The 24,879-nt window shown below is 42.3% G+C and overlaps 1 protein-coding gene across 1 annotated transcript in view; it reads right to left on the bottom strand.

Moving 5' to 3' along the window:
• Positions 1–1,336: 1,336 nt before the first annotated feature.
• Positions 1,337–24,879, bottom strand: part of LOC130127228 (uncharacterized) — a 33,443-nt gene continuing 9,900 nt past the window's right edge. Inside the window, exons 3-10 of the mRNA XM_056296798.1 lie at positions 18,730–18,943; positions 18,129–18,196; positions 17,949–18,021; positions 8,741–9,033; positions 3,022–3,235; positions 2,172–2,239; positions 1,951–2,064; positions 1,337–1,362 (exon numbers count right to left, since the gene is read on the bottom strand). Of these exons, the coding sequence (XP_056152773.1) occupies positions 1,337–1,362; positions 1,951–2,064; positions 2,172–2,239; positions 3,022–3,235; positions 8,741–9,033; positions 17,949–18,021; positions 18,129–18,196; positions 18,730–18,943 (1,070 nt within the window). The remainder of the gene's footprint in view (positions 1,363–1,950; positions 2,065–2,171; positions 2,240–3,021; positions 3,236–8,740; positions 9,034–17,948; positions 18,022–18,128; positions 18,197–18,729; positions 18,944–24,879) is intronic.

Here is a 24,879-nt window from a genome sequence, read left to right on the forward strand (position 1 = left end):
TGTCAGTGTTTACGTTTGTCCATTGTGTGTAATGTACTGGTCACCTATGTAAGCAACTTTGTACATGTGTAAATATGGTTTGGGGCGGGGTTTTATATATATTTTCATTTTCTCTGATATATAACATATATTGTTGTTATATATACTGTAGATATATAATGTGTTCATATATTGTTCATATATTTATATAGCCTAATCATATATTGTTTCTTCAACTTATTAAAATAGCTGACTTTACTGCCACTATCTGCTTCTGCCTCTCTATCATATTTTACCTTGTGTGTGTATATATATATATATATATATACATAGTGAGTGTTTTGCTAAATACCGTATTGTTCCGAATATAAGACGACCCTGATTGTAAGACGACCCCCCCTCCTTTTTTCAAGACTCATTTTTGGAAAAATACTTTTTGAAGAGCACATATTGGTTTTATAAAGAAAAACATTATATTTGAAAATAATGATAATAAAAACACATTGAATAAAACAAGGTAGTCTGTTTAACAGCTTTTAAATAAAATTATGTTTTCAATATATTGTAGATGAAATTGTCACATTTAAATAAAAAAATGTAAATACATTTGTAAATGAATGACTTATGATATTTAAATAGCATACAAATGAAAATAAACTGTAGTCTATTGAGACTATCCATCTCATAGTGAGAAAATAACCATTTCAACATTTCAATAACTGCATTAACTATCGAAGTGGTCTAATTTTAGAGCGGTCTTGAAACAAATCTGACTGAGTGAGAATGTATATTGACATTCAAAAGTCTAGACCTCGAATGTAAGACGACCCCCCCTTTTTCATACGTATTTCCAGGGTAAAAACCCCGTCTTATATTCAGAACAATACGGTAGCTACCTATCATACATCACATATATCATATATCAGAATAGTCTATTACTGTTAAGCCAACTATGAACATTAAAATACGTCAAACCATGTGTCCTGTATCATAGCTACATGTATGACGTTTTCAGCAACAAAAAAGGCGTGGAAATCAGTTTGGTATTCAGCGAGTTATGATTGATTAACTGCGCTGACAGTTCATTGCGCCTGCCAAACACATTACACTGAGTGGAGCGGGTGACCGGTCCAAGATGGCGGCCCCACGGCTCGTCAGCGCCAATAGGCAGCAGCGGTCGATGCGGCGTCTACTCTTTATATGTCTATGACATCAGCATTAGTAAGAATACGAGCAGGAGGCAATGAGATCCAGCAGGGGGTAGCACTGACAACCTGGGAGAAAACCTTCAGGTGAAAGCGACACACACTGGACTGCCACCAAAACAACCAACGAGGAAGAAGCGTCACTTCCTGCTTCAGCTGGTTGGAACCAGAACACGCCCTGTTAAAAAAGACCAACGATAAGAAAAGTGGTGAAGAGTGAAGAGACTGAAATACAACCAAACAAGTCTGGCCCACTTCAAGTACTGATGACACCCAACTTAACTATTGTTTCTTCAACTATCTATAAGTACTAATGTGTACAGTGTACTGTACATGTGTACTTATGTGTATAGTGTACTGTCTATATGTATAGTGTATTGTCTATATGTACTAATATGTACAGTGTACTGTCTATAAGTACTGATAAGTATAGTGTACTGTCTATGTATATGTATAGTGTACTGTCTATAAGTACTGATATGTATAGTGTACTGTCTATGTATATGTATAGTGTATGGTCTATATGTACTGATATAGTGTAGTGATATAGAGTGTACTGTTTATATGTGTTTGTATTATAATGTAGTGATGTAGTATACTGCGTATATGTAGTAGTATTATAGTGTACTGTGTATATGTAGTGATATTATAGTGTAGTGTGTATATGTAGTGGTATTATAGTGTAGTGGTATTATAGTGTAGTGTGTATATGTGGACTGATGTGAACCAGTGTAAACCTGGTCTGGACTGATCTAGTGTTACTGACCTCTGGCCTTCCTCTTGTAGTAGATCAGACCTGCCAAAGACAAAATCCAACCCAAAAGCAGACCCGACGCTCCGGTGGCGATCTTGTTTCTGTCTGATTGTGACATGGAGGGATCTGGAAAGACAGACACATGTCTCTATCTATAGACACATCTGCATGTTGACCTGTCTCTTTATGTCTTCATCACCTATCCATGGACAGAGACACACATAGATACTCACTCCAGTCCACTTTCTTAGGAGAGGGGAAACTGGCGTGTTCCACCATGCAGGTGATCTTCTCTCCAGACCTGAGATGAAATAAGTGAAGAAGAAGAAAACACAGGAAATGAACAACATATCAACAATAAATAAGACGTGATGTGATTGGATGAGGTAAGTCTGTACTTTCCTGTCTGTCTGCACAGAAACTAGTCGAGTCTGATACTAAACATCAGCCCAGTTTAAAACACGGTATTAATACACAATAAATACTCTGTCGTCCATCTGGGATCTCACCTGTAAAGAGCCACGCATCCCACCTTAAATATACAGCTGGTGTCTACAGAGCAGACACAGAGGAGACACGTTCCACCTTAAACATGCAGCTGGTGTCTACAGAGCAGATACGGAGGAGACACGTTCCACCTTAAACATACAGCTGGTGTCTACAGAGCAGACACTGAGGAGACACGTTCCACCTTAAACATGCAGCTGGTGTCTACAGAGCAGTCACTGAGGAGACACGTTCCACCTTAAACATACAGCTGGTGTCTACAGAGTAGACACTAGGGAGACACGTTCCACCTTAAACATACAGCTGGTGTCTACAGAGCAGTCACTGAAGAGACACGTTCCACCTTAAACATACAGCTGGTGTCTACAGAGCAGACACTGAGGAGACACGTTCCAATGCTCAACCATCACTTTGTGCTTTGTTGTCCAATCATTGTGTGAGTGTGTGTGTGTGTGTGTGTGTGTGTGTGTGTGTGTGTGTGTATGTGTGTGTAAATATGAGTGTATATATATATAGTTAAAGTATGGTGTATGTATTTGGACCGGTCCATTCGGTACTGAGTCTAAGTGTTCTGACCTGGGCGTGTACTCCAGGTGGGAGTGGATCTGGTAGTACCAATCACCATTTGCCAGCTCATCGGTGGAAGTGACGTCAGAGGTCACCGGCTGTCCGTCTCTCAGCCAGGTGACACTGATGTATTTGGGGTAGAAGTTGTAGACACTGCACATCAGCATGGCCGGATGTCGGCCACTATGGGGCCTCACTGAAGTCATACTCACACTGGGTTCAGCTGGTAAAGAATAATAATAATTATTATCATCATCATCATCATCATCATCATCATCATCAGGGCTTGAAATTAACTTTCTGAATCAATGTCAAATGTGTAGAATTGCTAATCCTGAGAGTATATAATGTTTGGGGCCACATGGTGGCGCAGTGGTCAGCACAGTCGCCTCACAGCAGAAAGGTCGTGGGTTGGAATCCCGGGGCAGTCCAGCCTTGGCGGTTGTACTGATGTGTCGTAGGTTAGTTTACATTATTACGACAGCGGCCCCCAGAGGAGTTACCATAAACTGATTTACGGCAGTGCCTAGCAGAGCTGGAATAAAGCATGTTAAACGGCGCTTCTGCGGTGAGTCGCCTCAGTCCAGCCCTCCGCATTGAGGACTAGACTCTGTTATAGCCGGACCTCAAACAGGACTCATGAAAACCCGGCACGTTACTGTAACATGAGACTCATCCTAGATCTGCTGGATGATGCAGATGCAGTAAATTCTGAAGCACTTATTTTGTTGCTAGACTTCTGAGGCCTTTGACGCGATTGAACTCACGGTTCTGTTACAGTCCGTCGAGGCGTTGGGCTTTGGGAATATATTTGTTGGCATCGTCAATATGTTTTACAAAGATATGAATAGTTCTGTTATGATGAACTTTAACAGCTGTAAAAGAGTCCAGATGAACAGAGGGCTCCGCCAGGGCTGCCCTGTTCCTCCTCCCTTATTTATTTGAGGGGCTGAATTCTTATCAGTTAATATCGAGAATGATGGACGTTTGGAAGGAATGTCGGGTTTTGGTGGAGAGTTAAAAATCTCACAACTGGCAGACGACACCACTTTGTTTTGAAGGACAAGAAGCACGTGAGGATCTCTGTTACCTCAGGTAACCAGTGTTCCAGGGCCTCGGACCTGCGACTAAATGTGTGCACATGTGGAATGTTGTCTGTGCGTGATTGTAGCGATTGTGTAGTTGGAAACATCCGGTAAAAGAGTCCGTTAAGTATTTGGGAATATATACAACTACACATCTTACAGCTAGACAACATCTCCATTTCTCCAACAGATTGGTCTTGGAAGGTGTTTCTCTACTTTAGGAGGAGTTCTCCTCTCCAAAGCAGAGGGCCTGTCTCGCTTTGTGGGTCCATCTGTGTCTCTATTGGTTTATAGTTCTACCGCCACAGAAGCAAATAGAACTTTCTTAAATGTCATTTGGAAGAATAAACCACACCAGCTTAAAACATGTGTCCTGTCCAGCAGTGAAGCAGAAGGAGGTCTGGAAGTTCTAGATTCCGTTGATTCTGGTAACACAACACACAAACACGCTCACACTTGTTGTGTGTTGGTGAAATGTCCCATAAGTGTTGGACTGGTGTGGAGTCTCGTGACTCTGTCCCTCCTTTAACATGAGACACGTGATCTGCTGCTGTCTTCATCCAGAAGATGTGCTCTTCAACATCTGATTAATTGTGTTACTGTAGATGCAACATGTGTACTCACAAACAGGAGTTGTGTAAATCACTACCTAAGATCCCTGCTTGTCTCCAAGAAATGAGTCTTTCCTTAAACCTCTCAGCCTTGAAACAACAACACAAGTAACGAGCTGCTGACCTACTACCACACTTGTGTCCTGACAGCCGTCTGTTACTTTACATGTGTACACGTGTACTCCCCTTCTGTTTTGTTGTGTGTCTGTTCTTTGTTTGTATTATCTTGTTACCATTTATTAGGGGTCCAAGCCCCAGGGGCTGGGGACCCCTATTGTTTCTGCTCAGATTTTTATTTTTATTTTTCCGTTGGTAAAAGTGGTACTGCAGCCTACACCGTAACAGATTCTACAAAACCCTTTGGAGGCCTGGTACAGAACTTCGCAGTTACCCCAGATGCAAAACATGACACATGTCAACCAGTTGGTGGCGCTATTTTGAAGGTCAAGACGTTTTGGCGTGTAACTTCCAAACCGTACATCGGACATGCAAAACCTTTACATGTGCACATTCACTGAGCAGAGCTGAATCACGTGGTATAGGCCACGCCCATTTCTGCCGTAATTTCATTTCGCAAATTTGCGAAAATAGCCAAAACTACTTGTTCGACTCCTCCTAGGCCGTGCGATCGATTTACACGAAACGTGGCACACATTATCTACAGTCACTCAAGGCAAAAAGTTATCGAAAGAATTTTGATCCGTTGCTCGGTTTTGATTTGACAGATCAATGAACCTTGACTGAAAAACGGTGATTTTCCATGACGGTGCCATAACCCATCAATGCATTGACATATCAACTTGACATTTTAGATGTATGTCACCTATTGCCAAAAGATCCTAAGCCATGAAGTGCGTTTCATTTGCCCAATAGGGGGCGCTATAAATTGGAGAAGTTTATATCTCATAACTGACACCATGGATTTGGATGACATTTGGGGTGCACAATCTAGGATCATACTGGAGTTGATACATGGAATTTGGTCATGAATTTTAAAAAGTGGGCGTGGCTTATGACAAAAATGTAAATTTCACCTGCGAAATTTCAAAAATGCCCCAAAATGTCCCCCAAATCCCCTGCACATCCTACAGAGCTGAGATGTTGTGAGCAGATCCAGTAAGTGATGCCAACACTTTGCTGCACTGCAACATAGGGTCAATTCAGAAGTCCGTCACTCTATATTTTTCAAAATATGAAAAATCATAAAACATAAATATTTCTGCACAGATTCATTCAGTTGCTACCAAAACCGCCACAGACATTCTGGAGAATGAACATATCAAGGGGGTCAAAGGTCATTCTAATCGATCAAAACATGCATCCACAGCAATGTACAATATATGCCTGTACAGTGTACAATATACATAATATTTTATTTTCACACATATTTGATCAAACTATTCCAAAATATTTGACAGGACACGTGACACTACCAGCATGACGTGTGAATGTGTTCATATGTTTATCAGCGACGGTTTTTGTGTTATAAGCGTTTAAAGTATAAGGGACAACATGCAGCTCTTTAGCAGCAGCTATGCTATTGGTTCAAGGTGGCGGATCTTGTTCACAGCAACTCCGATTAACACGAAACTTGGTCCACCAATAAGTCATGACGCCCTGAGGATCTGTGCATTATTTACTGTTAATTGACCACTAGGTGGCGCTATGCTGCAAAATCATGAAACGCGCTAAAATTATATTTCCAAACTACTTGTAGCCTGTCAGTGTGATCAAACTGAAGCTTTGCAGCTAGCAGCTATGTACTCTTGTGAGCACCCTTCAGTAAAGGACATTTTATAATGCAAACCATTATCACCCCAAGTCCACTCTACTGCCCTTTGACACAGCTACACAACGCACTACAGGAGTATAACTACACATTTATTTCAGAATCAGCAAACAAGTCCCAGAATGACCCATAGCAGCTGTAAGATAAGCCTCTGCTTCCACATCTCTGGCTCAGACACCGCCATTAGCTGCGTCTGTTAAGAACTAATCTCAGTTTCCTGATGACGCCTTCACGCATTCACTGCATAGATGCTGAACTCAGATGCAGCATACTCATGCTTCATTATCTCCTCCTACTCCCACTTCAGCAGGTTTAATTAAAACACAAATAAGTTCCCTGAAGCTCAGAACAAGGTTTCCAGCAGGCTGCATTTCTCCCACTTTACTGAATAACTCACTGCAAGGCTGCCAAGAAACCCTCTGAAGTTAGTGGAAGACAACCTCTTCGCTCCTGTCAGCCCCACACTTGCCTCGTCCATGGGAGGGAACACTAGAATTGTACTTCTCCTAAAACAGATACTACACGCTCTTCCACTGTTATTACTCAGTACTTAAAACTCAACATTGTTGACAAGTATGTACAGCCTAATACTACTCATTTCCCCACCTCATCCCTACATGTCATTATATTCTTTTAGACACATATGTTGTTTTTCTTCCAGCCCCAACCCACACGATGTTAATAACCTGTTCCGGGTTCATCAATAATCCTTTGTTGACGTCATAGATGATCAATAGTTGTGCGCTGTGTTCACAACCATCCTCATACACCATCTTGACGGACAGCTTTACGACCACCGTCGCTTTTTAAGACTGAGACTTGCATCCGTCTAATAAGCAAACAGCTCAACTAGCGAGGCTCCTACAGACAGCCAGACCCGACTTACATACATGGGGGCTTGGAGCCCGTTAACACCTGCTGGCAGCGCTGCTTTATGTCGGGGACTGTCTCACACCCTGATTGGGTTCTTCTGACGTAGTTGTGTAATGATACTGAACCTGATGTGTGTCCGTAATACTACACACCTGTTTTATGTACCATGTTCTATTGTTCACTAATACACACACACACACACACACACACACACGCACACACACATACACACACACACACACAAACACAGACACACAGACACACACACGCACACACAGACATACACACACGGACACACACACGCACACACACGCACACACAAAAACACAAACGAACGCGGGCGCGCACACAAGCGCGCGCACACACACCTACGCGCGCGGTGACAAACACACACGGACACACGCGGGCACAGAAAAACGCGCGCGCACATACACGCGCTCACACCGACACACACAACTCACAGACGCGCGCACACACAACTCACAAACGCGCGCGCGCACTTATACACATACAGATACAAACACAAACACACACACTCACACACACACACACGCACACACAGACACGCGCACACACACACGGACACACACGCGCACACACAACTCACATACGCGCGTGCACACACAACTCACAAACGCGCGCGAACAATTACACACGCGCGCGTACACACAGACACTTATACATACATGCACTACTAATAGTATTAGTAACAGTAGTAATAGTAGTCATAATAATAATACTACTGATAGTACTAGTAACAGTAGTAGTAGTCATAATAATAGTACTATAGATAGTATTAGTAACAGTAGTAGTAGTGGTAGTCATAAAATATTACTACTAATAGTGGTAGTAACAGTAGTAGTAATAGTCATAATAACAGTACTACTAATAGTAGTAGTAACAGTAGTAGTAATAGTAATAATAGTAGTACTACTAATAGTAGTAGTAACAGTAGTAGTAATAGTCATAATAACAGTACTACTAATAGTAGTAGTAACATTAGTAGTAATAGTCATAATAACAGTACTACTAATAGTAGTAGTAACAGTAGTAGTAATAGTCATAATAGTAGTACTACTAATAGTAGTAGTAACAGTAGTAGTAATAGTCATAATAGTAGTACTACTAATAGTAGTGATAACAGTAGTAGTAATAGTCATAATAACAGTACTACTGATAGTAGTAGTAACAGTAGTAGTAATGGTCATAATAGTAGTACTACTGATAGTAGTAGTAACAGTAGTAGTAATAGTCATAATAGTAGTAGTACTAATAGTAGTAGTAACAGTAGTAGTAATAGTCATAATAGTAGTACTACTAATAGTAGTAGTAACAGTAGTAGTAATAGTCATCATAGTAGAGCAGCTCACCTGTCTTATCCAGTACATCTTGGAACCATGTCTCTATATTAGGTTTGCAGTATCTCTCTTTCTGAGCTCTCATGTGTGCCATCTCTGTAGGATCGTTGTTCCAGAGCTCTGCGTTACGGATACCATGATCAGTGTATCCAACCCACTTCCCCACAGTGCTGTTAAACCTGATATCTTCTATCTTATTGAAATACTGAGAGCCTATGTACTCTATTTCAGGAAGCTCAGAGGAGGTGAAAACACATGTGTCCAGGCAATACCGCAAAAACGCATCTGGAACAGAAAGAGAAACAGGTTCAAGTTACTTAGTTGAATTGTTTTAAAGACAATAATTAAAACCTCTTTTCTAACAACACAGCAGAGTCCATCCAACCGAGACTGATTTACATATTTTATCTCACCTGCTCCATAGAAACCCACGACCAGGAGGGAGCAACACACAACAAGGCAGCATGAAGCCATGTGTCTGTCTTGCTGATGAACACAATAAACTGTCCTCCTTTACAGACTGACTGGTGTGGACTGCCCCTTGGACATAAACCAGTCCACCACCCAATCACCTCACTGGGCTGGCTAGCTCTCCCAACATCAGCCAATAGAAAAAACAGAGGCCTGCCGCGTCATCTGTTACCAGGTAGAGGGTAGAGTCTAATGCTGGAAAGGGACAGAAACTCAAAGGTTCGAGCCTGTTCGGGGACTGAGAAGCTTTGGCCGGTGACAGAATGACAAGAGGACATGTGTTGTTAGTATAGCGCCCCCTAGCTGCAGGACACTCAACATGTACACAATACACACTCAACATGTAGACAATACACACTCAACCAGTAGACAATACACACTCAACATGTAGACAATACACACTCAACCAGTAGACAATACACACTCAACATGTACAAGAACACACACACACACACACACACACACACACACACACACACACACACACACACACACACACACACACACACACACACACACACACACACACACACACACACACACAAGCCAAGCGCGAAGCAAGCCCAATAATAAAAGCGATGCATCAGTTTGACGCTGAATGGCGGAAATAGGTATAAATGTCCCAAACTCTTAGAGGGATTTATTCATGACGTCATGGAAAACAGGGGGGACACGACGCTGTTTTAGGAGAAGTCAAAGAGGGAGGGGCCTCAGTACGTCACTACAGCACGACTCTTTACACAGTACTTCCTGATCTGCGTCACATAACGCAATGGCGGCTCATCAGTGTGTGTGTGTGTGTGTGTGTGTGTGTGTATATATACACTCACTGGCCACTTTATTAGGTACACCTTGCTAGTACCGGGTTGGACCCCCTTTTGCCTTCAGAACTGCCTTAATCCTTCGTGGCATAGATTCAACAAGGTACTGGAAACATTCCTCGGAGAGTTTGGTCCATATTGACATGATAGCATCACGCAGTTGCTGCAGATTTGTCGGCTGCACATCCATGATGCCAATCTCCCGGTCCACCACATCCCAAAGGTGCTCTATTGGATTGAGATCTGGTGACTGTGGAGGCCATTTGAGTACAAAGAACTCATTGTCATGTTCAAGAAACCAGTCTGAGATGATTCGAGCTTTATGACATGGCGCGTTATCCTGCTGGAAGTAGCCATCAGAAGATGGGAACACTGTGGTCATAAAGGGATGGACATGGTCAGCAACAATACTCAGGTAGGCTGTGGCGTTGACACGATGCTCAATTGGTACTAAGGGGCCCAAAGTGTGCCAAGAAAATATCCCCCACACCATTACACCACCACCACCAGCCTGAACCGCTGATACAAGGCAGGATGGATCCATGCTTTCATGTTGTTGACGCCAAATTCTGACCCTACCATCCGAATGTCGCAGCAGAAATCGAGACTCATCAGACCAGGCAACGTTTTTCCAATCTTCTATTGTCCAATTTTGGTGAGCCTGTGCGAATTGTAGCCTCAGTTTCCTGTTCTTAGCTGACAGGAGTGGCACCCGGTGTGGTCTTCTGCCGCTGTAGCCCATCTGCCTCAAGGTTCGACGGGTTGTGCGTTCAGAGATGCTCTTCTGCATACCTCGGTTGTAATGAGTGGTTATTTGAGTTACTGTTGCCTTTCTATCAGCTCGAACCAGTCTGGCCATTCTCCTCTGACCTCTGGCATCAACAAGGCATTTTCGCCCACAGAACTGCCGCTCACTGGATATTTTCTCTTTTTCGGACTATTCTCTGTAAACCCTAGAGATGGTTGTGCGTGAAAATCCCAGTAGATCAGCAGTTTCTGAAATACTCAGACCAGCCCGTCTGGCACCAACAACCATGCCACGTTCAAAGTCACTTAAATCACCTTTCTTCCCCATTCTGATGCTCGGTTTGAACTGCAGCAGATCGTCTTGACCATGTCTACATGCCTAAATGCATTGAGTTGCTGCCATGTGATTGGCTGATTAGAAATTTGCGTTAACGAGCAGTTGGACAGGTGTGCCTAATAAAGTGGCCGGTGAGTTTATATATATGTGTGTGTGTACATATATATATATACCTGCGCAGAGATAGTTTTAAAGTGGCATGGGGGGTGCGATTCTCCCAACGCCACATGACTTGATTGTAGAGCAGATGGTTCGGATGGCAAGGGGGATCCCTAGACGACCGGCACCTCCACACAACTGCAGGGGGCTGCCGGAAATCCAGTTTTTCGGAAACCGCCTCGAAGCATGCCGCCACAGCTTGCTTTTCTGTTGGGGTGAGCTCCCTTAGCCTTATGTCTTCCAGACTCACCCACAAGGCAGCGGGGCAGTGGTTGATAGGTGCCAGGGCGTGTCCACCAGGGTGGGCCTGCACACCATATCTCTGGGGCCCACTGCTGCTCCGAGATCCCCTGCCCAGTTAGCCTGGGGCCGCAAGACCCCAGTTACCACGTGTGGCCACGGGGAGGCCTGGCAGGAGTCTTGGTGAAGGAGAGGCTATGTACTGGCAAGGGAAGGCTTACACGCTAGCATGCTGCCCTATTCACCACAGAGGCTAGCCAGCGGCAGCAAGCTAAGGGCAGGAAGGACACAAGTGGGTTGGAAGAACACATGCACCTTCCCTCCAACTACACACTGCTGCACTACCCGCATCACAACAGCCTGTGTGTATGTACACACACACACACACACACACACACACACACACACACACACACACATATATATATGGGCTGGGACTTTAACGCGTCAATTCGATAATTAATTATAGGAAAAATAACGGCGTTAAAAAAATTAACGCAATTTATGGCGTTTTATTTTTACCCTCTAGTCAACACGGAACGCTTCTCAGTGCACTCGTTTCTGGCATACGGATTATACCAATGCACCGAGTGACGTCAGTCAAGCGGAAGGCGGAGTAGGTCAGGCTAACAAGTTAGTATGCTAGCAACAGATGTGATGGACGACAAGGACGACGCCGCGTTGCTTCGCTCTGTGGATGGGAAATTAACGTTTAAAAAGCGGTCGGATGGAAGCCCAGATAAGAGCGCTGGTGTGTGCAGACTCTGTAACAAAGAGTTGGCATTCCACCGCAGTTATTCAGGCCTCCGGTACCAGCTACATGCTAAACACGTTGCAGCTAGTACCAACACCGGAGCTAACGCTAATGCTAACGCTAACGCTAGTGCTAACGCTAACGCTAGTGCTCCTAGTACAACCAAGCAGAGTCGCCCACCGACTCTCCACCAGATGACGGGGTTCAAAGCCAAGATGAGTAAGTCCACGTCTGATGAATTAACAAACTCACCGGCCAAACGGATCGCTGTGGACTGTAGACCACTTTCAGTGGTAGAAGATCAGGGGTTACAGAAAGTACTGTGTTTACACAACAAACTTGTTTTGAACAAAACAAACAGGATTTTGTTGTTTAAACTTCTGTATGTGTCTATTCATTGATTTAGTCATCTAGCAAGACCTGTTTGAATTGAGAAATGTTGCTTCTGGTGTCAAATATCGATATGCGATTAAAATGCGATTAATTACGGTTAATTAATTACAAAGCCCATAATTAATTCGATTAATTTTTTAATCCAAGTCCCACCACTAATATATATATATATATATATATATATATATATATATATATATATATATATAATACATAGCATTACAAGCTTGTACTGCTATGTATTAAACGTTTTTTCCTGCATCTGTATTGATATTCCGCTCCTCATTAGTTCAGCACTTACCATTGACGGTTTCTGGGGAAAAACCACTATATATGCCGGATACACTCGTCACAGACAAGGGACCGCAGTTTGCTGCTGCAGAGTTCGCAGATTTTGCTAAAGATTACAACTTTCAACATGTTACCAGTAGCCCCCGTTACCCGCAAAGCAATGGGGAAGCTGAACGTGCGGTAAAGACTGTAAAATCCTTGTTGCAGAAGAGTGAGGACCCTCACAAAGTGCTTATGGTGTACAGAGCAACTCCTCTTGCCCATGGAGGATCACCGACACAGCTCCTGATGGGGCGCAACATCCAAACACCCCTTCTGGTGTGTCCACGCACTCTCAAACCAGCATGGCCAGACTTGAGAGCTTTTGAGTTGAAAGACCAGGAGCTTAAAAGACAACAGGCTGAAGGATACAACAGACGACATAGAGCATGGGAGACACCACCACTCCAGCCAGGTCAGAGAGTTTGGATACGGAATGTTCCACACACAGGAGTCGTCTCTGGATCAGCAGGGACACCACGTTCATACGTGATCCAAACCTCAACAGGCAGTCTCCGAAGAAACCGTTCTCATTTGAGAGGAGTGCCTTCACTGTCTGGAAGCCAGCCGGACTCTGGACTACACACCAGAGTTGGCAGGGCAGTCAAGCCTGTTAAAAGACTGAATTTGTAGTTTAGTGTTGTGAGTATACACGGAGCAGAATAACCTCCATACCACAACAGGGAGGATCAGGTAGTCTACCCTACCTCTCAGTTAGGTTATGTACTTGTCTTGATATGTTCATAGGTTAAAAAAAAAAGAAAAGGAAAATGAGATGTGAAATGGGTGTCCAGATATGAGATGTGAAATGTGTGTCTAGATATGAGATGGGAAATGTGTGTCTAGATATGAGATGGGAAATGTGTGTCTAGATATGAGATGTGGAATGTGTGTCTAGATATGAGATGTGAAATGTGTGTCTAGATATGATATGTGAAATGTGTGTCTAGATATGAGATGAGAAATGTGTGTCTAGATATGAGATGTGAAATGTGTGTCTAGATATGAGATGTGAGATGTGAAGTTCATTTAACCAGTCTACATATGCTCACGTTTACAGAGAGGTTTAAGGTGCCAGCTGTTCCCCTGCCTTGTTGGTAAAATCAGCATTAGGCTTTATTAACATGTGATTTAATTGTTCTGTAAAGATCCTGAAAGTATCAGTGTAAAAGGGGGAGATGTAGTGAGCAGGTTTTGATATGTAATGAGCGCGCATGCGTGAGTGTTGGGACTTGAAGACATGCCTAGTAAAAGGTCAACGTTATGCCTTGGTCTCCGGTCCATTCATGACTAATATCAGTACTATAAAGTACAAGACAACATGCACCCCCAAACAAACTCTGGGGACCGTCCTTGATGAGTCCCGCTGGCAGCCAGAAGACACCAGGGTCTTTCTTGTGGCATTCCATCCAGCCCAGCAGCACCGTCAGGGACTCCTGCTCAGCAAAGTTTGTTCCCCTAATTTGTGAATAGTTGTACATTTTAAGACTGTCGCTTAATTATTAATTATAATAAAAGAATAAATTCAGTCCTTTGTTGCCCGTGAAATGTTTGTTAACCCTTTTATAAATGGTTGTACTTTAGTTGTAAATAGTAAAAAGAATAGATAACACATATAACAAAGTAACAATATTTTAATTTATAAAACATCTCACGTTTTGCACAATAAACTTATTCATAACAATTAATAGCCACACAAAGAACAACAACCAATCAACGCCTGTCTCTCATTCTGGCTCCAGTAAACAGTTGCTGGTTGTCTTCACGGAGTGGGATGAACTGCTCAGTTTGTTCCTTCCTGCCTTAAACAAGCTGACATGTAAAGCATGTTGTGTGTTATGTCACCAGACAGAAGGCTTCTTATGGACTACATTCATCATAATTAAAACGTTTAACTACACTTAACGGTTTTACAGTCTGGAAATAAGGCAGGACTCACAACTTAACCTGACATTAGTTCATCTTGGTGCATTGATGTAGATAATATGAAGTATCAATAGTCTATAAAATGTCCCGATCATCTTAGATATGAGTCCAGCTTGTAAAGTGGAACATGGGAAAGTGAAGCGTTATAAGGCTTTAGTTCAAAGCTGAAACTGAGGCCTCACATCGAGCCGTCGGCTAGCATGCTAGGTGGCTACATGGGAGCAATACTAACCTCACGTATCCTAAAAGACATTTTGAGCTTTTAAGCTCCCCTGAAGTTTAACATATCTGCCGTTCGATGTTCAAATGAGTAGAAACCCAGTACTTACATTTATAAGGGAAATCTTGCTCGGTGCTTTGAACAGACATTCGTCCGCCGCCCATTATTTATTTATCTTTATTTGTTGTTGGTGAGGAGAAGGGGCGGAGCAGCGGCGCGCAAAGCATCTTGGGATATGGAAGTCCGCGAAGGATAGTAGCGGTGCATACATAAGACATATAAAGAGTAGACGCCGCATTGGTTGTTGGGGCGCGAGAAATACGGCCGCCATCTTGGACCGGTCATCCTACGAGTTGCCTAGCAGCAGAATACACGACACGACTGAGAAAGATGGCAGAACACTGTTCAGCATATTCCTGCTCCAATCGACGGACCGTGGAAAACAGGGCTCGGGGGATTACTTTTCACAAGTAAGATTGAATATACGGTGGCACCACATTGCAAAATTCACCTCTCTTGACCTGCAGAGAGGGAGCACGAGAAAGAAACTCTGCAGAACAGGTCTCTTTCAAGGGTTTTAGGGGTTTCATGTCAAACTTTAATTAGCAACTTTTATTCTTTCCCCGACATTGTTATAGTACATTGTTTATATATTTATCTCTCTTTAAAATATATATGTATATCTGTATTTATGTTTTATTATTACATCATACTATTGGATATAATTACGGTATTATTACAGTATTATACCAATTTATTATACACACACACACACACACACACACACACACACACACACACACACACACACACACACACACACTGTATACTTCCTACCCTCACATGTAAATATTTTGTGTTGTTGTCAGTGTTTACGTTTGTCCATTGTGTGTAATGCACTGGTCACCTATGTAAGCAACGTTGTACATGTGTAAATATGGTTTGGGGCGGGGATTTACATATATTTTTCATTTTCTCTGATATATAACATATATTGTTGTTATATATACTGTAGATATATAATGTGTTCATATATTGTTTATGTATTTATATAGCCTAATCATATATTGTTTCTTCAACTTATTAAAATAGCTGACTTTACTGCCACTATCTGCTTCTGCCTCTCTATCATATTTTACCTTGTGTGTGTGTGTGTGTGTGTGTATATATATATATATAGTGAGCGTTTTGCTAAATACCGTATTGTTCCGAATATAAGACGACCCTGATTATAAGACGACCCCCCCCTTTTTTTCAAGAATCATTTTTGGAAAAATACTTTTTGAAGAGCAAATATTGGTTTTATAAAGAAAAACATTATATTTGAAAATAATGATAATAAAACACATTGAAAAAAGAAGGTAGTCTGTTTAACAGCTTTTAAATAAAATTATGTTTTCAATATATTTCAGATGAAATTGTCACATTTAAATAGAAAAATGTAAATAAATTTGTGAATGAATGACTTATGGTATTTAAATAGCATACAAATGAAAATAAACTGTAGTCTATTGAGACTATCCATCTCATAGTGAAAAAATAACCATTTCAACATTTCAATACCTGCATTAACCATCGAAGTGGTCTAATTTTAGAACGGTCTTGAAACAAATCTGACTGAGTGAGAATGTATATTGACATTCAAAAGTCTAGAACTCGAATGTAAGACGACCCCCCCTTTTTCATACGTATTTCCAGGATAAAAACCCCGTCTTATATTCAGAACAATACGGTAGCTACCTATCATACATCACATATATAATATATCAGAATATTCTATTACTGTTAAGCCAACTATAAACATTAAAATACGTCAAACCATGTGTCCTGTATCAGCTACATGTATGACGTTTTCATCAACAAAAAAGGCGTGGAAATCAGTTTGGTATTCAGCGAGTTATGATTGATTAACTGCGCTGACAGTTCATTGCGCCTGCCAAACACATTACACTGAGTGGAGCGGGTGACCGGTCCAAGATGGCGGCCCCACGGCTCGTCAGCGCCAATAGGCAGCAGCGGTCGATGCGGCGTCTACTCTTTATATGTCTATGACATCAGAATCTGTAGAGCATTAGTGAGAATACGAGCAGGAGGCAATGAGATCCAGCAGGGGGCAGCACTGACAACCTGGGAGAAAACCTTCAGGTGAAAGCAACACACACTGAACTGCCACCAAAACAACCAACGAGGAAGAAGCGTCACTTCCTGCTTCAGCTGGTTGGAACCAGAACACGCCCTGTTAAAAAAGACCAACGATAAGAAAAGTGGTGAAGAGTGAAGAGACTGAAATACAACCAAACAAGTCTGGCCCACTTCAAGTACTGATGACACCCAACTTAACTATTGTTTCTTCAACTATCTATAAGTACTAATGTGTACAGTGTACTGTACATGTGTACTGATGTGTATAGTGTACTGTCTATATGTATAGTGTACTGTCTATAAGTACTGATATGTATAGTGTACTGTCTATGTATATGTATAGTGCATGGTCTATATGTACTGATATGTATAGTGTACTGTCTATGTAGTATATGTATAGTGTATGGTCTATATGTACTGATATAGTGTAGTGATATAGAGTGTACTGTTTATATCTGTTTGTATTATAATGTAGTGATGTAGTATACTGCATATATATAGTGGTATTATAGTGTACTGTGTATATGTAGTGATATTATAGTGTAGTGTGCATATGTAGTGGTATTATAGTGTAGTGTGTATATGTGGACTGATGTGAACCAGTGTAAACCTGGTCTGGACTGATCTAGTGTTACTGACCTCTGGCCTTCCTCTTGTAGTAGATCAGACCTGCCAAAGACAAAATCAAACCCAGAAGCAGACCTGACGCTCCGATGGCGATCTTGTTTCTGTCTGATTGTGGCATGGAGGGATCTGGAGAGACAGACACATGTCTCTATCTATAGACTCAGCTGCATGTTGACCTGTCTCTCTATGTCTTCATCACCTATCCATGGACAGAGACACACATAGATACTCACTCCAGTCCACTTTCTTAGGAGAGGGGAAACTGGCGTGTTCCACCATGCAGGTGATCTTCTCTCCAGACCTGAGATGAAATAAGTGAAGAAGAAGAAAACACACAGGAAAAAAACAACATATCAACAATAAAAAAGACACGATGTGATTGGATGAGGTAAGTCTGTACTTTCCTGTCTGTCTGCACAGAAACTAGTCGAGTCTGATACTAAACATCAGCCCAGTTTAAAACACGGTATTAATACACAATAAATACTCAGTCGTCCATCTGGGATCTCACCTGTAAAGAGCCACGCATCCCACCTTAAATATACAGCTGGTGTCTAAAGAGCAGACACTGAGGAGACACGTTCCACCTTAAACATACAGCTGGTGTCTACAGAGCAGACACTGAGGAGACACGTTCCACCTTAAACATACAGCTGGTGTCTACAGAGCAGACACGGAGGAGACACGTTCCACCTTAAACCATCGCTTTGTTCTTTGTTGTCCAGTCATTATGTGTGTGTGTGTGTGTGTGTGTGTAAATGTGAGTGTGTAGTGTTAAAGTATTGTGTATGTATTTGGACCGGTCCATTTGGTACTGAGTCTAAGTGTTCTGACCTGGGCGTGTACTCCAGGTAGGAGTGGATCTGGTAGTACCAATCACCATTTGCCAGCTCATCGGTGGAAGTGACGTCAGAGGTCACCGGCTGTCCGTCTCTCAGCCAGGTGACACTGATGTATTTGGGGTAGAAGTTGTAGACACTGCACATCAGCATGGCCGGATGTCGGCCACCAGGGGGCGTCACTGAAGTCAGTCTCACACTGGGCTCAGCTGGTAAAGAATTATTTTGTTATCATCATCATCATCATCATCATCATCATCAGGACTTGAAATTAACTTTTTGAATCAATGTCAAATGTGTAGAATTGCTAATCCTGAGAGTATATAATGTTTGGGGCCACATGGTGGCGCAGTGGTCAGCACAGTCGCCTCACAGCAGAGAGGTCGTGGATTGGAATCCCGGGGTAGTCCAGCCTTGGCGGTTGTACTGATGTGTCGTAGGTTAGTTTACATTATTACGACAGCGGCCCCCAGAGGAGGTACCATAAACTGATTTACGGCAGTGCCTAGCAGAGCTGGAATAAAGCATGTTTAACGGCTCTTCTGCGGTGAGTCGCCTCAGTCCAGCCCTCCGCATTGAGGACTAGACTCTGTTATAGCCGGACCTCAAACAGGGCTCATGAAAACCCGGCACGTTACTGTAACATGAGACTCATCCTAGATCTGCTGGATGATGCAGATACAGTAAATTCTGAAGCACTTATTTTGTTCCTAGACTTCTATGAGGCCTTTGACGCGATTGAACTCATGGTTCTGTTACAGTCCGTCGAGGCGTTGGGCTTTGGGAATAACTTTGTTGGCATCGTCAATATGTTTTACAAAGATATGAATAGTTCTGTTATGATGAACTTTAACAGCTGTAAAAGAGTCCAGAGGAACAGAGGGCTCCGCCAAGGCTGCCCTGTTCCTCCTTCCTTATTTATGTGAGGGGCTGAATTCTTATCAGTTAATATCGTGAATGATGGACGTTTGGAAGGAATGTCGGGTTTTGGTGGAGAGTTAAAAATCTCACAACTGGCAGACGACACCACTTTGTTTTGAAGGACAAGAAGCACGTGAGGAACTCTGTTACCTCAGGTAACCAATGTTCCAGGGCCTCGGACCTGCGACTAAATGTGTGCACATGTCGAATGTTGTCTGTGCGTGATTGTAGCGATTGTGTAGTTGGAAACATCTGGTAAAAGAGTCCGTTAGGTATTTGGGAATATATACAACTACACATCTTACAGCTAGACAACATCTCCATTTCTCCAACAGATTAAAAAGACCAAGTCTGTCTTCAGGATTGGTCTTGGAAGGGGTTTGTCTATTTTAGGAGGAGTTCTCCTCTCCAAAGCAGAGGGCCTGTCTCGCTTTGTGGGTCCATCTGTGTCTCTATTGGTTTATGGTTCTACCGCCACAGAAGCAAATAGAACTTTCTTAAATGTCATTTGGAAGAATAAACCACACCAGCTTAAAACATGTGTCCTGTCCAGCAGTGAAGCAGAAGGAGGTCTGGAAGTTCTAGATTCCGTTGATTCTGGTAACACAACACACAAACACGCTCACACTTGTTGTGTGATGGTGAAATGTCCCATAAGTGTTGGACTGGTGTGGAGTCTCGTGACTCTGTCCCTCCTTTAACATTAGACAGGTGATCTAGTGCTGTCTTCATCCAGAAGATGTGCTCTTCAACATCTGATTAATTGTGTTACTGTAGATGCAACATGTGTACTCACAAACAGGAGTTGTGTAAATCACTACCTAAGATCCCTGCTTGTCTCCAAGAAGTGAGTCTTTCCTTAAACCTCTCAGCCTTGAAACAACAACACAAGTAACGAGCTGCTGACCTACTACCACACTTGTGTCCTGACAGCCGTCTGTTACTTTACATGTGTACACGTGTACTCCCCTTCTGTTTTGTTGTGTGTCTGTTCTTTGTTTGTATTATGTTGTTACCATTTATTAGGGGTCCAAGCCCCAGGGGCTGGGGACCCCTATTGTTTCTGCTCAGATTTTTATTTTATTTTATTTTATTTTTTTATTTTTCCGTTGGTAAAAGTGGTACTGCAGCCTACACCGTAACAGATTCTACAAAACCCTTTGGAGGCCTGGTACAGAACTTCGCACTTACCCCAGATGCAAAACATGACACATGTCAACCAGTTGGTGGCGCTATTTTGAAGGTCAACGCGTTTTGGCGTGTAACTCCCAGCCGTACATCGGACATGCAAAACCTTTACAAGCGCAGATTCACTGAGCATAGCTGAGTCACGTGGTATAGGCCACGCCCATTTCTGCTGTAATTTCATTTCGCAAATTATTGAAAATAGCCAAAACTACTTGTTCGAACTCCTCCTAGGCCGTGCGATCGATTTACACGAAACGTGGCACACATCATCTACAGTCACTCAAGGCAAAAAAGTTATCGAAAGAATTTTGATCCGTTGCTCGGTTTTGATTTGACAGATCAATGAACCTTGACTGAAAAACGGTGATTTTCTTTGACGGTGCCATAACTCATCAATGCATTGACATATCAACTTGAAATTTTAGATGAATGTCACCTATTGTCAAAAGATCCTAACTCATGAGGTGCGTTTCATTTGTCCAGTAGGGGGCGCTATAAATTGGAGAAGATTATATCTCATAATAGGCACTATGGATTTGGAGGAAATTTGGGGTGCGCAATCTAGGCTCATACTGGAGTTGATACATGCAATTTAGTCATAATTTAAAAAGTGGGCGTGGTTTATGACAAAAATGTAAATTTCACCTGCGAAACTTCAAACATGCCCCAAAATTTCCCCCAAATCCCCTGCACATCCTACAGAGCTGAGATGTTGTGAGCAGATCCAGTAAGTGATGCCAACACTTTGCTACACTGCAACATATGGTCAGTTCAGAAGTGCGTCACTCTATATTTTTCAAAATATGAAAAATCATAAAACATGAACATTTCTGCACAGATTCATTCAATTGCTACCAACATCGACACAGACATTCTGGAGAATGAACATATCAAGGGGGTCAAAGGTCATTCTAATCGGTCAAAACATGCATCCACACCAATGTACAATATATGCCTGTACAGTGTACAATATACCTAATATTTTTATTTTCACACATATTTGATCAAACTATTCCAAAATATCTGAGAGGACACGTGACACTACCAGCATGACGTGTGAATGTGTTCAGATGTTTATCAGCGACGGTTTTTGTGTTATAAGCGTTTAAAGTATAAGGGACAACATGCAGCTCTTTAGCAGCAGCTATGCTATTGGTTCAAGGTGGCGGATCTTGTTCACAGCAACTCCGATTAACACGAAACTTGGTCCACCAATAAGTCATGACGCCCTGAGGTACTGTGCATTATTTACTGTTAATTGGCCACTAGGTGGCGCTATGCTGCAAACTCATGAAATGCGCTAAATATATCCAAACTACTTGTAGCCTGTCAGTGTGATCAAACTGAAGCTTTGCAGCTAGCAGCTATGTACTCTTGTGAGCACCCTTCAGTAAAGGACATTTTATAATGCAAACCATTATCACCCCAAGTCCACTCTACTGCCCTTTGACACGGCTACACAACGCACTACAGGAGTATAACTACACATTTCTTTCAGAATCAGCAAACAAGTCACAGAATGACCCATAGCAGCTGTAAGATAAGCCTCTGCTTCCACATCTCTGGCTCAGACACCGCCATTAGCTGCGTCTGTTAAGAACTAATCTCAGTTTCCTGATGACGCCTTCACGCATTCACTGCATAGATGCTGAACTCAGATGCAGCATACTCATGCTTCATTATCTCCTCCTACTCCCACTTCAGCAGGTTTAATTAAAACACAAATAAGTTCCCTGAAGCTCAGAACAAGGTTTCCAGCAGGCTGCATTTCTCCCACTTTACTGAATAACTCACTGCAAGGCTGCCAAGAAACCCTCTGAAGTTAGTGGAAGACAACCTCTTCGCTCCTGTCAGCCCCACACTTGCCTCGTCCATGGGAGGGAACACTAGAATTGTACTTCTCCTAAAACAGATACTACACGCTCTTCCACTGTTATTACTCAGTACTTAACACTCAACATTGTTGACAAGTATGTACAGCCTAATACTACTCATTTCCCCACCTCATCCCTACATGTCATTATATTCTTTTAGACACATATGTTGTTTTTCTTCCAGCCCCAACCCACACGATGTTAATAACCTGTTCCGGGTTCATCAATAATCCTTTGTTGACGTCATAGATGATCAATAGTTGTGCGCTGTGTTCACAACCATCCTCATACACCATCTTGACGGACAGCTTTACGACCACCGTCGCTCTTTAAGACTGAGACTTGCATCCGTCTAATAAGCAAACAGCTCAACTAGCGAGGCTCCTACAGACAGCCAGACCCGACTTACATACATGGGGGCTTGGAGCCCGTTAATACCTGCTGGCAGCGCTGCTTTATGTCGGGGACTGTCTCACACCCTGATTGGGTTCTTCTGACGTAGTTGTGTAATTATACTGAACCTGATGTGTGTCCGTAATACTACACACCTGTTTTATGTACCATGTTCTATTGTTCACTAACACACACACACACACACACACACACGCATATACACACACACACACACACACACGCAGGCACACACACACACACAGGCACGCACATACACATACACACACACACAGACACACACACGCACACACACAAACATACACACGCACAGACACACACACAGATACACAAACGCACACACACGCACAAACACGCGCGCGCACGAACCCACAGACAAACACAGACACACGCACACACAGACACGCGCGCGCACACGCACACAAAAACACGCACACGCGCACACACAAGCATACGCGCGCACGGTGACAAACACACACAAAACACACACACGGACATGCGCGCACACAAAAACGCGCGAGCACATACATGCGCTCACACCGACACACACAACTCACAGACGCGCGCGCACAATTATACACACACACACACACACACACACGGTGACAAACACACACACAAACACACACATGGACACACGCGCGCGCACACAGACACGCGCGCACACAGACAACTCAGAAGCGCGCGCACTCACAACTCACAAACACGCGCGCACACTTACATACGCGCGCACATACAAACGGACGCGCGCACGCGCACAACTCACAGACGCGCGTGCGTACACTACTCACAAACGCGCGCGAACAATTACACACGCGCGCGTACTCACAGACACGCACACATACATGCACTACTAACAGTATTAGTAACAGTAGTAGTTGTAGTAGTCATAATAATAGTACTACTGATAGTATTAGTAACAGTAGTGGTAATAGTCATAATAATATTACTACTAATAGTAGTAGTAACAGTAGTGGTAATAGTCATACTAATAGTATTACTAATAGTATTAGTAACCGTCGTGGTAATAGTCATAATAATAGTACTACTAATAGTATTAGTAACAGTAGTAGTAATAGTCATAATAATAGTACTACTAATAGTATTAGTAACGGTAGTGGTAATAGTCATCATAATAATACTACTAATAGTAGTAGTAACAGTAGTGGTAATAGTCATACTAATAGTATTACTAATAGTGTTAGTAACCGTCGTGGTAATAGTCATAATAATAGTACTACTAATAGTATTAGTAACAGTAGTGGTAATAGTCATAATAATAGTACTAATAATAGTAGTAGTAATAGTAGTAGTAATAGTCATAATAATATTACTACTAATAGTAGTAGTAACAGCAGTGGTAATAGTCATACTAATAGTATTACTAATAGTAGTAGTAACAGGAGTGGTAATAGTCATACTAATAGTACTACTAATAGTATTAGTAACAGTAGTGGTAATAGTCATAACAATAGTACTAATAATAGTAGTAGTAATAGTAGTAGTAACAGTAGTGGTAATAGTCATACTAATAGTATTAGTAACAGTAGTGGTAATAGTCATAATAATAGTACTACTAATAGTAGTAGTAACAGTAGTCGTAATAGTCATAATAATAGTACTACTAATAGTAGTAGTAACAGTGGTAGTAATATTCATAATAATAGTACTACTAATAGTAGTAGTAACAGTAGTAGTAATAGTCATAATAATAGTACTACTAATAGTAGTAGTAACATTAGTAGTAATAG

The sequence above is a fragment of the Lampris incognitus genome, chromosome 17, assembly GCF_029633865.1.
Source record: "Lampris incognitus isolate fLamInc1 chromosome 17, fLamInc1.hap2, whole genome shotgun sequence".
Lineage (NCBI taxonomy): Eukaryota > Metazoa > Chordata > Actinopteri > Lampriformes > Lampridae > Lampris > Lampris incognitus.